At 39.0% G+C, this 16,285-nt stretch overlaps 1 protein-coding gene across 2 annotated transcripts; it reads right to left on the bottom strand.

Moving 5' to 3' along the window:
- Nucleotides 1-43: 43 nt before the first annotated feature.
- Nucleotides 44-15,537, bottom strand: LOC115360839 (monoacylglycerol lipase ABHD2-like). Of its 2 annotated transcripts, none has more exons than XM_030053994.1 (10): nt 15,431-15,537; nt 14,091-14,315; nt 12,988-13,163; nt 12,293-12,460; nt 10,597-10,780; nt 9,902-9,994; nt 7,220-7,321; nt 6,868-6,937; nt 6,468-6,552; nt 44-1,874 (listed from the first exon to the last, which is right to left on the bottom strand). In XM_030053994.1, exons 2-10 carry the CDS (start codon nt 14,300-14,302, stop codon nt 1,711-1,713), a joined length of 1,254 nt encoding a protein of 417 aa, XP_029909854.1. In that variant the 5' UTR covers nt 14,303-14,315; nt 15,431-15,537; the 3' UTR covers nt 44-1,710. The 2 variants fall into 2 exon arrangements, with proteins under 2 accessions (XP_029909854.1, XP_029909855.1); XM_030053995.1 differs by lacking the exon at nt 15,431-15,537 and adding an exon at nt 14,466-14,555.
- Between the last annotated feature and the right edge of the window lie 748 nt (nt 15,538-16,285).

The raw sequence follows: 16,285 nt of genomic DNA, 5'->3' as shown, positions 1-16,285 counted from the left end.
TTATCTAGAAATATGGCATCAGGTTACAATAAACAGACAGATGTATATGAAAATGATTTATTAATGGATAAGGTAAAACAGAATTTGTTTGTGATGTAACATGTAACATATCAAAACAAAGCACTGTATGCTTAAGACTATTAACAGCACATCAATATGCTGATATTACATTGCCATGAAATAATTCATCCAGTACAAAAGAGTAAAGGCAAAATGGAGATGTATATAACATTCACTGTAGAAGGAAAGGCAGTAGTAGTGCTGGTGGAAGTTGTGCTAACCTTTTAAACGGCAGGCTGAGGGTTGTTAGAAATTCACGGCATATTACCCCTCTACTGTGCCGGTCTAATAAAGAAGAAATGCCCAAAACATTCTAATAATGAAAAAAATGAAAAATTGACAAAAGTCCCCAGTTGGCATTTCTTAGTAATGCAAGTGCAATTGACTGAGAGGAAAACTATTTCGCTCAAATTAATATGCAAGTAGCCCCAAACATTTTTTTTCATTAACTTACATATGCCCTGCTGACTAAAACAAATAAACAACAAACAAAACACTAGTATATAGCTGCAACTAATGATAATTTTCATTGTTGAGTAATCTGTCGATTATTGTCTCGATTAATCAATTAGTTGTCTGGTTAATAAAATGTCAGAAAATGATGAACAATGCAGCTCTACACCAATAAAAAACCACGCTAGGTTAGTGATCAATCAGCAGGCCATCATGTGAACATCCTGAACCCCAGTGGAGTCAAACAGGTTAAGAAATAATCTTAGTGTACAAGCCGCGAGGAGTGCACTGCACCAACAGCTTCTGATAATTTCTTAATCATAGGAAAGCACCCTTGAAAGAGTACATTAAAGTCTATTTAGGAAACTTTTCTGTGATTATCAGAGCTGTGCAGCACTTCATTGGATTGTCGTAAGTGTCAAAATCTGACAACATTTAATAAGGCATTTTTTTATTCAAAGATTTGTTCATTTATTTTAGTAAACCCTGTCAGATGTAAATCACATGCCTTTGTCAGGGAGTCACATGGATGAAATAGAGCAATCTCTCTAAGTCCTTAATCAACATTTTTTTTTAATGTTTTTTGATCACAATCTCCCACTGCCAGAGGTCTCAAGCTTTCACCCCTATTACCAAGAAAGAGACTGAATCCAATCCGCTTTTCCTGTTATCTCCTGCCCTGAATTACTGCCTCAGGCTGTGTAAATTATTTTTCCACACTATGGGACATTTCTATGGTATTAATCATTGTTATAATGGCAGCATTTAGGAAATTAAACTACCTGATCAGTCTCATCCTATGGCAGGAGGCACGACAGCACCTGTTACCTGCTGCTCTGTAACTAAGGGAGCAATTCATGGAATGGGACAAGCTGACCTAGATTGTTGGGAGTGTAGAGTTAATCCTCGGTTGTATAAAGTAATCTAAAGTCTTTCCTACCTTTCTTTGACCTGTGCTGGACCTTGTTTAGCTTTTTTTTTTTACCTACACAACTTCTGCATAATTTCCTCTTTTCTAAATAGACTGCATGTGACAGTTAAGATGTAGAAGGCAAGAGTGTAGGCGCATGTTTGTTGCTTTACAGTTTTCTTTCCAGGTGCCTCCTCCAGTATACATGTTTGTGCCACATGTGTCTTACATGCTAGGTGTCACAGCTGTGCTCTGCAGCCATGAGTCTGTGTTGTGCTTGTGGTCCTCTAGCAGGGTGGCCGGTTCTTCTCCCAGTGGCAGATGGCATCGGCATAGTCGACTATGACCTTGTCCATCCAGGTGAGTGGCTGAGGAAAGAGCACAGCACCCTCGAAGAAGCCCAGGTGCCCTCCATGTTGGGTCACAGCGAACATCACATTAGGCTTTTTCTCTGGAGAGGACAGAAATAGAGTGGGAAAGCCAGGTGAATTGTTTCTGAGATGAGACTCAATATTACAAATACAAGCATGGGCCATGCTGAATTAAATTCCAGCCCTTCAATCCCATCCCGCCATTTATACTAAATGTGAGGTCATGTTGTCTCTCTATTATTTTTGCCTGAATTAAAAGAATACTGTTAGATAACATTAGTTTAGTATGTTCAGAGCATCCTAAGAATCACAGATTTATGATTTAGGTGATATTTACTTTTTGCTAAGCCCGCTTCTCCTCAACCTGCCTCATCTATTTGTACTTGTTAGTGACAACATTTCCCAGAACCAGTTTCCACAGCCCTTGGACAATGGGTGTGAGCAAAAGCAGAGTTTCACTGCTGAGAAAATGTAAGCTGCATCCCGGACACAAACTCCAAGATCTCTTGTGGCAACAAAGCATTCTGGCCTTTTAAGGTTGTTGGAGAAAGTGGTATCTATGCCTGTTGTACAACACCGTTCTCCCTGTACGATTTGGGTTTTTCTTTTTTGTTGATTCTCTCTTGCTCTTTGATTCTGAGGGATTCACAACAAAACCTGATGTTTACCACTGATTTTTAAGATAACTGAAAACTTATATTATCAAAGTCCAGAGTAGCTGTGCAGGAAAAGTCTTGATGTGATACCACATCATCTGTGTTTGGCCGGTTATCCACTGGAGTAAGAAAAAAACACCACCAAACAAAGAAATGGGCCCAGAAATGCAAGATAGCTGTTAAACAGTGTTTTAAAGTTGTTAAATGGTGAATATATGCAATTTGTGATTCTTGGTGATTCCATGTCAGTGTCACAGCCATTTCCGTGCATGTTTTTGAAGTTGGTAAATGGTTATTTTTAAAATTTTATTTAATTTTGTTTACATTAATTTATTTGACAGGGACAATGCAGATAAACATTGTTACATTAAATAATGTAACATATGTAGTCTATGTAGGACTTCTGGCTGAAGTTAATTTTCAGTTAGGCTTTTAAAGGCATAATAACACAAGCATACAGACAAACATTCAATTAAAAACAACAGGAAGGGGCAACATGTTTCAGGTTATTTAATATTATTTCATGAACTGATGGATATAATTTTTAACCGAAGGCTGAGATGATCTGTTCTTCTTACCACATTTTAATGGCTTTGTGAACTTCTGAATTGTATTTACAAGTGAATCCATCAGAATCTCACAACATTTATCCAAATCATGTGTTAGTAGAACTGTTCCCAAATTTATATTACATAGTTCATTCTCAAACTGAGGGATTTTGTTCCTTTGGCTCCCACGGAGGTTTGGTCGATAGCAAACTCGGTCAATAGATAACTCTATAGATGTTTCAGGGTCAGATTATGATCAGGCAGACAATAAATAAGTCAGTAAGTTATAAATTCTAGTCATTTACTCAGGTTTATTTGTAAAAAAAAAAAAAAAAAAAAAATAGCTCTGTAATATCTGTAACTGATTCCAGTTTTCAAATTATACATGTACCTCATTTTATGACGTTTTCAAGGATCAGATCTATCTGTCATTCTTGAAAGACGAATGAGCAGTGATAATGAAGATGTTTTACTAAACAGATGCTGGTAAAATCTAAATAGCTGAAACATATTTGTTGAGCCTGAATAACAGTTCATTTATTTTTTCCCCAAGTTCTGTCCATCCTTCCCTCTGCACGTTTTCAAGCCTTTTGCTCCTCCCTGTGTCACTCTGGCTTTTCGGTTGAGTAAGTCTGGCGGCTGTTAGTAATTAAGTACACCCTGATGTTGTCGGTGCAGAGATAATTAATTACATTCCTGTGCTCTGAAAGTCAACGGATCGTTAAAATGGCTCTGAGGTCAGAGGTCAAGCAGCTGGGTGTCTGCACAGAAACACAACTCCTCCTTTCCCTTTCTGTCATTCTACACCGACCACGCATTCTTAGTACTTTTTTTAGACACACACACACAGAAACATTACTTTAATACACCCTACACACATATGCACAGCTTCTCACTCCTCACAGACACATATACACAACCATGCACACACACTTTGCTCAGTTTATGATGAGGGAAAATAAAAACAACTGTTAAGTGCCTCAATATCTGGATCAAACTTGTGGATGAATTGCACCTATTTGGAGCTCATACACTGCAAGAAATGCATATCTATATAGATCACTGCTGCACACTGGTCTCTTGCTGAAGATCATTTATTCACATCACAGATGTTTTGGTCTCATGACCTTCATCAGGAGCTCACACACTAAAATCTGACCTAATTTGTCCTGTTTAACCTCACGTAATTTTGTAATCTAAACTCACATGTTTTACTGCCTGGTGCAAGGTGTAGTTACATCAGATTCCTCGACCTTAATCCAAATAAATCTTAAATATTTTTTGTGTTAAATGTCAGCATTAAGACAATTATTTTTCTGGTTATGAGACACACAGTCAAATATGATTTTGGGTCTTTTGGTGCACTTTTTTTATATGTCGGCAACTAAAAAGCAAGTCAAATTCATATATATTTGACAATGTAATGCTAAATGTAAAATCCCATAAATATCTAAGGTATTTTGACATATAACAACCACTGCTTATAAATTTGAACTATGAGTAAGTAAGAAGCAGAAACCCATAAATGGCATTTTGGGACAGCGATGTCCTCATGCATGAATTGTGGCTTAATGGTGCTGCTAGATGAAAGGTCATGGTAACATGATGTGCTCAGGGAATTTCATGGCTGTCTGCCCAATACATTTTGAGATATGCTCCCTTGAAGTAAAGCGCTGAACAGACTTGGCCATCCTTAGGCCCCACCTGCAAGATCAGAAAAAAATTGAGGAAGTCTTGCTCTTAAAAAAGCTACAATAAAAGCAGCTATGATCTAGTTGGGAAATTCTCAAACAATGGGAGTTTTGGTGCATCCGTGCCAGAAGAATGGCACACACACATCTATATGGGTTGTTATTAGCTTTTAAAATGTCCTGTTGCTAGCCTGCTCAGGATCTAACATAATCCTAAGCATTTCTGTTGTGTAACACTGTAAGCAAGTGCAAAGTGCGGGAGCTGTTTTGCTTTGAGTGCTCAAGATTATAATATGACTAACATGGAGGACAGTAATCCCACAGCATCAAAAAACAGGTTTGTCACACAAATATGAAAAGTGTCATGAAAGTTGATGCTATTTTATCAGATGCTGAAGTCAGCTAATATGCAGATTGAAACCACTCAAAGGCATACAGCCTCAACATGTTTTGTAATCCACATAACGATGTGGTTGTTAATTCCATGGACCACTGTAACATATAAGAACAATCTGGGTCATACTTTTTCTTGAACCTGTTTTACATTCTCAGTTGAAATAGGAGCCAGTTTTGCTGCATCCATTAAGACACCCATTTATCTACAACTTCCCTGACATGCAGTAAAATGTGTTTTTGAGGTCCTGGAGCCCTGATGCAGACCAGGAGGGATCTACTCACTGTGGCTGCAAAGCAATTAAGCAGAGATCACCACACAGGTTCAAGTTGATCTCACTGAATACAGCGCTTCTTTTGATACATTTTACTTTTCAAAGAGGTACATATGCATCTTTAATTCTGTGTGGTACTGAGCTGCTGGTGTCAAAGTCCCATGAAAACCTCATTTCTCCAAAATATCTGCTTTCAGGACCTAAGAAAAAGTGCCTTTGAGCTTTCAGAGCAAACAGTCTGTTTTGAGCTTGATGACAGGCAGTTTTAACATTACGCAATGAGTTATGAGAAGGTTTGATAAGGCTGAGGGGTTGAGCAATTTTTTCAACTCATAAAAGGCCATGCAATTGTTCATATCAAGTTAAAAAATAAAAACACCAAAGTTGGAATTATGATGTTTTGACACAATGTCTGTGACTGATCTTTTGAAAAGATCAAACAGTCAGCGCTGGGAATGTTTGGCTTACACTGAGAAATTAAAGAAAAAAGTGAAAGTAAAAAAGAATGTAGACTTGTGTTTTCACATTTTCTTCCATTAAAGGACAAGTTTAGGATTTCAAAGAATGTAGGCAAGGCATTGTAATGCTGATTTACACACACAGGGGGCAGTGCTAATGACATACAGGAAGGCCACTGAGGCAGGAGGACAGGGGAGGCAGTGTTTTGTGTACACCATACACACACACACACACACACACACACATGCACACACACACACACACACACCTATAAATAATCCCACAGCACAGGAGGATCACATGGTCCTGAAAAATTCAACAAGACTGTCTGGCCAGGTCATCGTCAAGCAAACAGCGCCAACACTTAGAAAAGTTTGTGTTCAAAACACAACGGGAAGGACAACCAGTTCATATGCTCTAAACTCGTGTTAGCTATAGCTACAGTATAACTGTGTGTTAATGATGTTGTATTACTGTACTCAGCCTCTGCTAGTAAATGGATAGCACCTACACACAAAATCTAAGTCATCAGAACCTCTGCATCAGTTAAAGTGATAATCAATATATCACAGCTAATAACACCATCAGTAACACTCAAAATACTTATCAATGACTAGAACTGGTAAATAAAATGAAGCTATGGAGGCAAACCTGAAAGTGTGCGTGGGATAGTGAGTAGCGACTGGTGCACCAGTGGGTCATCTGAGGAGTTTACCAAGAGGAGGGGCACAGTGACCTGGGAAAGAAACAACACTGAATTGCGTTTTTGAAACAGTTTAGGAAGGCCTAGTCAAACTCCGTTATAGTGATGTTTACATTAGTTCATATTAATACTAATATTAATATAGTAGTAGTATTAGTAACAGCAGCTTCAACAGTTGCAGTGCTAATATTTGTATTCAGTGACACCTTCCTATGCATTTTGGGTTTCTTAAGAAAAAAATCAAGCTGTACGAACTGAACCAGTCTGAATGCCAAGACTATGGCAAAAAAAAAAAAAAAAAAAGAATCTTGAATCAATCAGGTCTTTTTGTGGACATTTGTCACTCACATTGTGGATGTAATGTACACAGCTTTCCCTCTCATAGTACTCTTTTAAGGAGTTGTAGCCATGGAATTTTCTGCAAAATAAATCATGTTATAATATTAGTGTATAACATAAGGTGTCGGTGGCAGGATTCCGGGTGGCTAGATTAATAATCCTATATCCAAAAGGTTGCAGAATTGCAAAAGCTTTTCTTGATGGAAATCATTTGGACATGACACTGAAAACCTGCATGCTTGTTTAGTCACTCTGGGTAAGTCTCAGTTAAATGCCTACAATGTCAAATGAAACTGAGATAATCACTGATGAACTTGAAATAACCATTAGTAGTTCTCATTAAAGTAGAAGAAATGTTTACCTCATGATACTGTCATCAATCTGCATTAGAGAAGTAGCGGCGTACAGTCTGCTCAGGTCTGCATCTTCTATTTTGCTTGACCTTGCACCAAACAAACTGCTCCTATGGCACAGGCATTAAATGACACATATCAGGGCAACAGTGACTGTTATAGCTCCCCCACTACGTTTACTATTTTACCAGCTAAATGAATTTTTAGAATTGAGTTCAACCTCCAGTGATGGAAGAGACACAGCCAGAATTCACCAGCTTTTGACTGCTGAATCATCTCTAGGAGAACTGTACAATAAAGAGAATGTGTGGATGTTTATCTTGGCATGTTACACTCTTGCCATAGTAACCAACCTTGATTTGAAATATTTTTAAGATATGGGTCATTCCATGTCATTTCAACAAATGGCCCACACACTTGGGTCTCAAAAAATTCTGAAAAATTCACCAGTTGTTCCTTATTTATCCAACAGACACACTGTAAAATTTTAGTTTGCTTGGATGGATACTTTTTGAGATATGGCCAATTTAGTGAGGGCGGTATGTGTCGATTTTGGTGCGATTTTCGCGCGTCCTTATTTTTCCTCTATGCTACAGAAATAAAGATTGATTGATTGATTGACAGTAAAGTGCCCATTCTGTGTGACATTTTACAATTTTTCAATTTTGAAGATAATCACACCAAAATGGTTTCAACTTGTAAAGCAGGCAATTTTATGCATATTTTATGTATGCTGAAATTTGGAAGCAAAAACCCAAACTGTACGAATGTGCAGCTTAAGAGATTTGGTAAACAGTTCATGAAAATGTTGATGTTTTGACAAATAAATGCATTTCTGATGCAATGGTCATTGTATTCTAGATTAATAATGACCAAATAACAAACAATAAATGAATATAAGACACAAACGCAAGCTACAATGGTTTAATATTGAGGAATTTCTATATTTGCGAGTGGTGAAATAGCCCCATAGTTGGGATCAAAAATAAAAATGAAGAACTTGCATAAACAATTTTTTTATATCCCATGAAAGAGTAAGCTTTGAACTTTAAATTAAAACAGAGATCAGATTTTTTTAACATTCCCACATGTAGTTATGGGCCAATGAAAATCTGACACGAAAACTTTTTTTTGGATTTGGAGAAGCTGCCATCCAGAAACTGATGCATATATCTGACTAATCATTAATGCTTTGAACAGTCCATGTATGTATCTCAAAGCTCAGAAAAAATCAAGAAGTTGGGGCAAATACAAAGTTGTTTTCTGAAGGCCCAAACATGGTCGACCACAAAACCCGTGTAATTTTTTTTTCCATTTTTGAGGGGCTGGCATGCCTACCAGTTATGATGTATGACAGATATTTTTGCATATTCTGAGAGAGTAGGTGGAGGTGTATTATCGTACCAAATTTCAGTTTCCTATGAGGTGTAGTTCCTGAGATATTGACACCTGAAAATGGAGGAAAAATAAGGATGCGCGAAAATCGCACCAAAATCGACACATAACCCCCTCACTAAATTCGCCATATCTCAAAAAGTATCCATCTGAGCAAACTAACATTTTACAGTGTGCCTATTGGATAAATAAGGAACAACTGGTGAATTTTTTGAGACCCAAGTGCGTTGGATGTCCTGAAAATTTGGTGAAATGACATGAAATGACCCATATGCAATTTTTAAAATCTCTAAAAACACTGGGCCCTATTTTAACTCCACACAGTCAATGAGAGCATATCCAAACTCACTCACTGTTTTTGTTAATCAAAGCACAGCTGTGCACTAAGCCTAAAGGGGCACGATAGAGTCGAATATATTAGAGGGGTTTGGAGATTAACTGTTTTCTTCACTGAATTCATTATGTCAGCTGTAAAAATGAATAAATATAGTAAACATGCAATTCATTATTGTTTTTTTTTTTTATCTTAATTAAAAAGTAATGAATGTAACTAATGTATTCAATAAAATTCTATCCATTGGCTACAACTTCTCTGCCAGCTGACCTCTCCTCTGGTGTGTGTTGGCATCAAGTTGACCTGCTCTACCATCACCACATTCAGTTCAGCATCTGTTTGCCTACTGTTTGTAATGTTCCCTCTTTAAAGTTAAGTTGGCATCCTGACTGCACAATATATATATAGTGCAAAACACAGCATGCCACCAAGAACACACTGACTTTCTAACTCTGTATTGTAATGTGCCACCTGACTCATCCAAACAGTCCTACACTGCTTCTGAGTTGTTGTCAAGTTGCTGCCATGTGCATTATAGGTCTCCCAACAGCCACACATACATCCAGAGCTGCAGATATCGTAGAACTGACATTGCACTAAGATTTCATCTGGCCATTAGGGATCTTATTGCCATTACTTTTTTTTTTTGCCAAAACAGCAGAGCTTATGTTGCTCTTCCTAAAGAAGCCTCTTATTTCGGTGTGCCACCCCTCCTACCTTTGCACCAAGCATGAAAATACCAATGAATGGGCAAAGTGTGTTTCCAGGCCACTAAAATACAAACTGGTCATAGTGCTGCTTGTGATGGTCATTTGTATCCTCGAAAACAGGGCTCATTAAGTTTAATTCGCTTGAACAAAGAACAAAAAGTTTCTGTAGTCTGAACTTGTGTTTGTTTACTTGGATTGAACTATACCTCAATAACTTTGAGCGGACAGCAAACATTAGTAACTTTTGACACCTGTGTGACAAGATGATCTTCTTCATGTTGTATGCCAACAGGAAGTTGTAGAGCCTCCGGCACTGGTCCCACTGAAGGAAAGTTTCCTGGGCCCTATAAACAGGTACACGCACACAGGCACAGGCACGCGCACACACACGCACACACTCGCACACACACACACACACACACACACACACACACACACACACACACACACACACACACACACACACACACACATTAATGTGTCTTTTGTTCTAATCCATTGTAAGGTTCATCTGATTTAAATTAAACATGAATAGACCTTTGTGTGAACAGCCAGTGAGCATATGTGCTGATAGCTTGTACATGCCCTCGCTTGTGTTCACGTCAGTGTATTTTCACTCTGTCACCATGTGTACAAGAGATAAACACACAGCAACACACCCTTCCACAAACATACCAGGTGAACTAATTTCTGTGTAAACTGTTGTGTACTGTTGTGCAATGCAGACCAAAGTAACAGCTCAGCTTTGACTCTGACAGAGGGGAGGGAGGCTGACAACAACGGTGTAGTGTATTTATATAATGCACTTTGATTTAAAAAAAAAAAAAAAAAAAAAAAGAGTGCCCCCAAAAGTATTGTTTAAGAACCCTCATTGAAAGTGATGTACCAGATTTGGTATAAGTATTAGAAAATGTGCCCAGCCTTATCAGTTTCTCAAAGTACCAACCTGAGTGCGCTGTAGCCTTGGCAGACACTGACACAGCAGAGCACACGGTCCTGGTTCGACTGATTCTCACCCAGGAACTTACACACGATGTTTCCCCCCAGACTGAAGCCCACCACCACCAGAAGTGTCTGGGGAAAAGCCCGCTTGATGTAGCCCACCATGTTTGCAAACTCCCACGTACAACCTGGATGGCAGAGACACTTTAACAGCTTCTGCAGCACTTAATGTTAAATATGCAGCTTTGACTGAATACATACTCTACTAAAGGTTATGCAGCTGAAATAAGCACGTGCCAAATTATTTGATAAAATAAGGTTTCTCTGGCCTCCTAATCACTACTTTACCCAATTTTAATTTACCTTTCATTGTCTTCGTTCAACACATTACTGAAATGAACCCACAGAGAAAATGTCTCCTGTGCTGGCTCTAGTAGATCTAGTATTTCGCCTTTTTATTTAAATTTAGTTTGGTGTCACAGTAATAAGACACAGAAGTGATATGATAAGACGCAGGTAATATGTGCTTTTTTTTCATCTTACTGCTCCTTTTTGGTCATAGAATGTGTATAAGTAAATAAAGGTACAGTGTGTCTGTGTGAAATTTGGTGAAACAGTTATTTGGGGCTCTAAATAAAGTTACATTTGAACAGGCCAACAGTTTTTTTTTTTTTTTGACCAATCACTGTTTGTGGGTGTATCAAGCCCAGAACTCCAGTGTGATTCAAAACATGCCGTCGTTCCCCTTGGGCCAATCACGAAAAAATGCAAACATACTCTCTCATTCACTTTAATTTTGAAAAGTCTAGAATGAAGTGAAATCACAACAAACACACACTGACCAATCCAGGCAGGGAACAAAAACCTAATAATAAAAAATATGAAAAAATGAAAACAATGTGAAAGTGTAAGCTAAAGAAAACTTATAAAACAAGATTAAAATAACACTAAAAACAAAACTAGTCATCAATTTAAAATGTCTGGAACCATTACGTTAAACTCTGAAGCATTCACTCCTTTAGTTTGATTTGTTGTGAGAACGAAATCGAACCCTGGCAGCACCAAACAATTGCACTAAGGTTCTCTAACATGCAAATTGTGGCGTGGTTAGTTAGGAGTGAGAATGTCATCTGAAACAACTGCAGGCAGTGACCTCAAAACACAAGGTTTAAGGAGATGGATACTGAAATCTGATAGCCAGGCACTTACTCATGCTTGAAAAGCCACCACAGGCAAAGCTGGAGTCAAGATGAGGTGAAATAGCCTCTCAATATATTAGGTTATTGCAAACAGACAAGTCCATTGTGCTTTGATAGAGTTACAGGCACTGGAATCAAATTTATTTTGACTCCCCCACACTACCAAAACCTCTAACCTGGCAGGAGCATGTGTTATCAAAACACAGTGCATGACATGCTACTTCTGAGTCTATGTGACTGGGTTGTGTGATCTAGCGCTGCTCAATATTGGCAAAAATCATAGTCACAATTATTTTGGTCAATACTATGATCACAATTATTTAATATAATTACTCACTGATTTTGGCAACATCATGCATTTATTTAACTTCCTTGACTGTAAACAAATATGTAGTGAAGTGAAAATTTCCACTATGGCTTGGATCAAAAGAAATCAAACTGCAAGTATGACCACACCTTTAATTATAAACTGCTAAACCCCATGCAGGAATCCCTGCTTACCGTAGGTGAACATGCGTGGTGAGGTGAGCTCTATGTTGGGCAGCGCTCCCAGGTGGTTGAGGACGGCACAGCGGTAGCCCTGCCTCTGGGAGTGATCCACAAAGGTCCGGACGTAGTTCTTCTCACTATGGCTACCAATCCCAGGGCAGATTACCATGGTGATGTCGCCTGCATGGTAACGCATATGCACACATACACACATAAACACACACATAATAGAGTCACTGTGGGGAAAAGTGGATGTCATGCAATCTTCAGTGTGTGTGTAGGTGTATGTGTGTCTAGGTAATTGGTTGCTGCAATGCACTGCATTTGCCCTCTGGGAAGTTGATTAGTGGACTTCCTGTCTGCGCATGGTACTTGTTACTAGAGGTTGATGGACTCATCATATAAATCAACACATGAAAGAGAGGAGAGGAGAGGAGAGAGGAGGGCTATTAGGTTGTTCACAGTACTTAGTACTTTCTTCACGGATAAACACATTTTAAAAGTCTGACAGAATATTAGTATAGACCGGCAACAGATAACGTGTTTAGTGGCAGCTTCCTATTGTTGCTCTTGCTCTAGCTTGGATGAATGTGGTTGGTTGTACTGTACAATTGAGCAAAGACAGACAACAACACTGTTTGGATGAAATCTGGTCCCATGGCTGCTTTTGTGGTTCATCTGTGTCAGGACCAGCATTCAGTCCTCACCCCCTGTGCTGTGGTCCCCAAGCACTTCAAAGAGGTCAAAGGTTGCCGTGGCCCCATCTTGCATAGGTAGAAACTTGCGGACCCCACGGGGCGTTGGAGTGTTAACACGCCCCATCTTGCCATACAGGGCAGTTTGGAGGTGACCACTCTTCCCCCAGAGCAAGGGTGGAATGTATCTAAAGAGAAGGACAAAGACATGCTTAGCATGGACACAAACACACACAATCTCCTCTCCACCTTACATAGCACAGCTTTAACTTCTCTCCCCTGGAGTTTCATCACTATTTCGGCAGGATATAATCACATCACAGAAACTCCAACAGCACATGGTAGTGTCCACAGGCTGCCTTGCATCATTTGCTGATGCTCTGCCAGCAGAGATGAGTGGATGGACAGTAGGCTTAAAGTGATTCACTACTTATCATTGAGTTTTTAAGTTTTCAATACTCAATGATGCAACACAAGAGACCTCATTCCCATGAATACATCAGCTTATAAGAAATTAATGGATCTCAAGAAACCAGAGAAATAGCATCACATTTTAAGTTTATGTATTTGGCTACCCACTGCATTCTTGCCAGGGTAGCTATGTGGTCACCAACTACACAGTAAACTAGCTTAGTTTATTGCTAAAGCCAGGAAGTTGTTTTTGCTGTTCTAAAGAACAACAGCTTATCAGTAGATTTTTTTTGACCACTCTATCTGAAGTGTGCACTTATGTGCTGAAGTAATGGCACAGTGTGACACAGTTATCACTGGTGACTGAACCTAAAGCAAAGAAGTTTCAGGGGGTAAGAAGAGGTATAACTGAGGTGACAAATAGCTGGTTAAAACCAAGTCTTTGTTTTTGATTACCCCCATTCTTACGTGTGAAAGTACCCTCTAATCCCTCCCTGGCAAAAACAACTGTTTGACTGAAGAACAATCAACCAACAGGCCTCTCTTGCATAGAACAGACTTCAGATTCTCACAGTTCATGATGGCAATAAAAACAGCTTAATGAAAAATTACACATTGAAGTTCACCGTCCCTTTAAAGTCCCAGTCAAGTCAAAAGTTGTAATAATTTCAAAATTGGGACTCTAATCACTGTAGCACACTCACTCTTTGGTTAGCGTGGGGCAGGACTTGAGCAGGAAGCGGCTCAGCGGTGTGTCCTGGTAGGTGACCTCTGGTGGTGCAGTGGGACTCCTCAGGTTGAGACAGCGGACGATGATGTAGAGGACAGTGGCCACTGCAGCCAGCTTCATGCCATCAAACATGGCTGGCAGCTCTGGGCCAAAGGTGCCAATATCACCATCCCTGACAGTGCTCATTGTGGGATAGGACCTGCACGCAGTATGTTGGGAAGCATTAACCATACTGAGGTTTACAGTGACGCAACTGAGAGGGACTGAGAGAAGTGGAGCATTATTTAAAGCATAAAATGAGTGCTGAAATTATCCAGCTGGCAGAAATGTAAAAATGAATATACAGTACCAAAGTGAGATTGATATATTAGTAGCTAGGATTTAGCTTTTTTAAAATATCAGATATTGGCCGGTCATGTTGTCCACAGCGTATATGGAGGTTCCTTCCTGACCACAGCTACAGAAAATCTACAAAAAAAATAATAATAATAATAATAATTTTATTTGTTATTGATCATTAGCTCGAGGCAGTAATTAATCTCAGACTTTCCCTTATATACCTTTTAATATGGTATAGGGCATCACAAAGAGCTGCTATCCTGGAATTTCATATAAGGATAAAGTTCAACAGAGAACTTTGGTATCCCATGTTTCATTCACATGTGTATGTTTCACTTCATCCTGCAAAGACTACAGTTCAGAAAAGGAAGTTTTTTTCTCAGAATTTGTGGAATTAAGGTGTAACAATTTTGTAATAACGAGGGACATAAGTGTTAACCTGTAATTACTCCTTAAGTAAAAACTAGTTGGACCATATTGTGGGCTATAAAATAAACTGCTACCAAACAGTCAAGTATTGAATATTGGGGGGGAAATGCTGGCTATCAGCCGCTTCAGTCCAAAAATATTACACTATTTTGACCGTCAAAGACGGTCAACCCTAATGAATGCTTAATATGAGAGTATTTCTATTCCCTTGACAAAAAAAGACAGGAAGCGTGACACGTCCGCAACAGTGGTTTGAGGTTTTTACAGGGTTAGCTGTCACTGAAACTCATGTCACTCTTACATGTGCGTTTATGATGCAGAACTACTTCTTATACAGGTACAGATACAGGACGAGAACTCTGTGCTACACTGTATGCGATGATGTTTGAATAGAGAGAAGAGCCACTAAATGGAGCTCGAGGCAGAGATGAATTCTCCGCGGGACTGAAACTGCTCTCCGTCTGATCTCAGGCTCAGGTGAAACTGTTTTCACAGGAAAGAGAAGCCGAAGGTTTTTTTTCCAATACCAAACACAAAGCTGCCTACCATTCTTCTCCCCCTAAAGTCGACAGTCGCTGCGTCCAGCCTGTCCGAACTCGGCTCCATCCGAACTTCCTGACCCGCTGTCCTCGCGCACCGTCTGTTTACGTGAGGGAGCGACAGACCAGCAGAAAGGCTCGTGCTGCCTTCAAGTGCCACTCCTAAACTTGCACATCTGAACCCCGGATGAGTAAAAACAACTTGTTGCGCATTCCAGCGTTGCTATGCAAAAAAAAGTAGTAAAATAGACCCCACTGCAGTGTTTTGAAGGCTTTTGTTGAATTTCACTATCAGCTGGCCCAGAGCTGTTTTATTTATTCATTTACTCAACTCAAATTTAATTTCTTTTAATTTAAACTAGAGGTCAATCAATAGTGGATTTTTTTTTAAAGGCCGATGTAATAACAACAGTTTGGAGCAGGAAAAACTACGTTGCCAATGGTTGTTAATCCCTTCCACACACACACACACTAAGCGAAACTCAAAGTAACTGATAAATAAATCAGGAACTTTGAAATTGACCTTTAAATAATCTGTGTCTAGGTAAAATAGCTCAGTTGGTGGAAGCTATTTTTTTTTTTAACACTTTTTATGAAATTCAACAATACAACTATGTTATTTTCAACACTTTATTGTCTACTTAATGTTATTCCTTTGTCTACTTTCTTGGCCTATTACAGCATAATATTGATCAAGTCACAGGACAAAGACAGTGCCCTCTGCTGGTCAGGGATAGAAGCTGCAGGACGCACCACAAAACAAATGCAGAGCATCAGTCAAACAATCTGAGACTGTGAGATTCACCTGCTTAAAAAAAAAAAAAAAAAATGCTAAAAAATAATTTTGCTCTGTAAATTTCTG

This window comes from Myripristis murdjan, chromosome 6 (genome assembly GCF_902150065.1).
Source record: "Myripristis murdjan chromosome 6, fMyrMur1.1, whole genome shotgun sequence".
Lineage (NCBI taxonomy): Eukaryota > Metazoa > Chordata > Actinopteri > Holocentriformes > Holocentridae > Myripristis > Myripristis murdjan.
The sequence above is the reverse complement of the archived record's forward strand: the minus strand, read 5'-3'. Positions and strand labels throughout refer to the sequence as shown.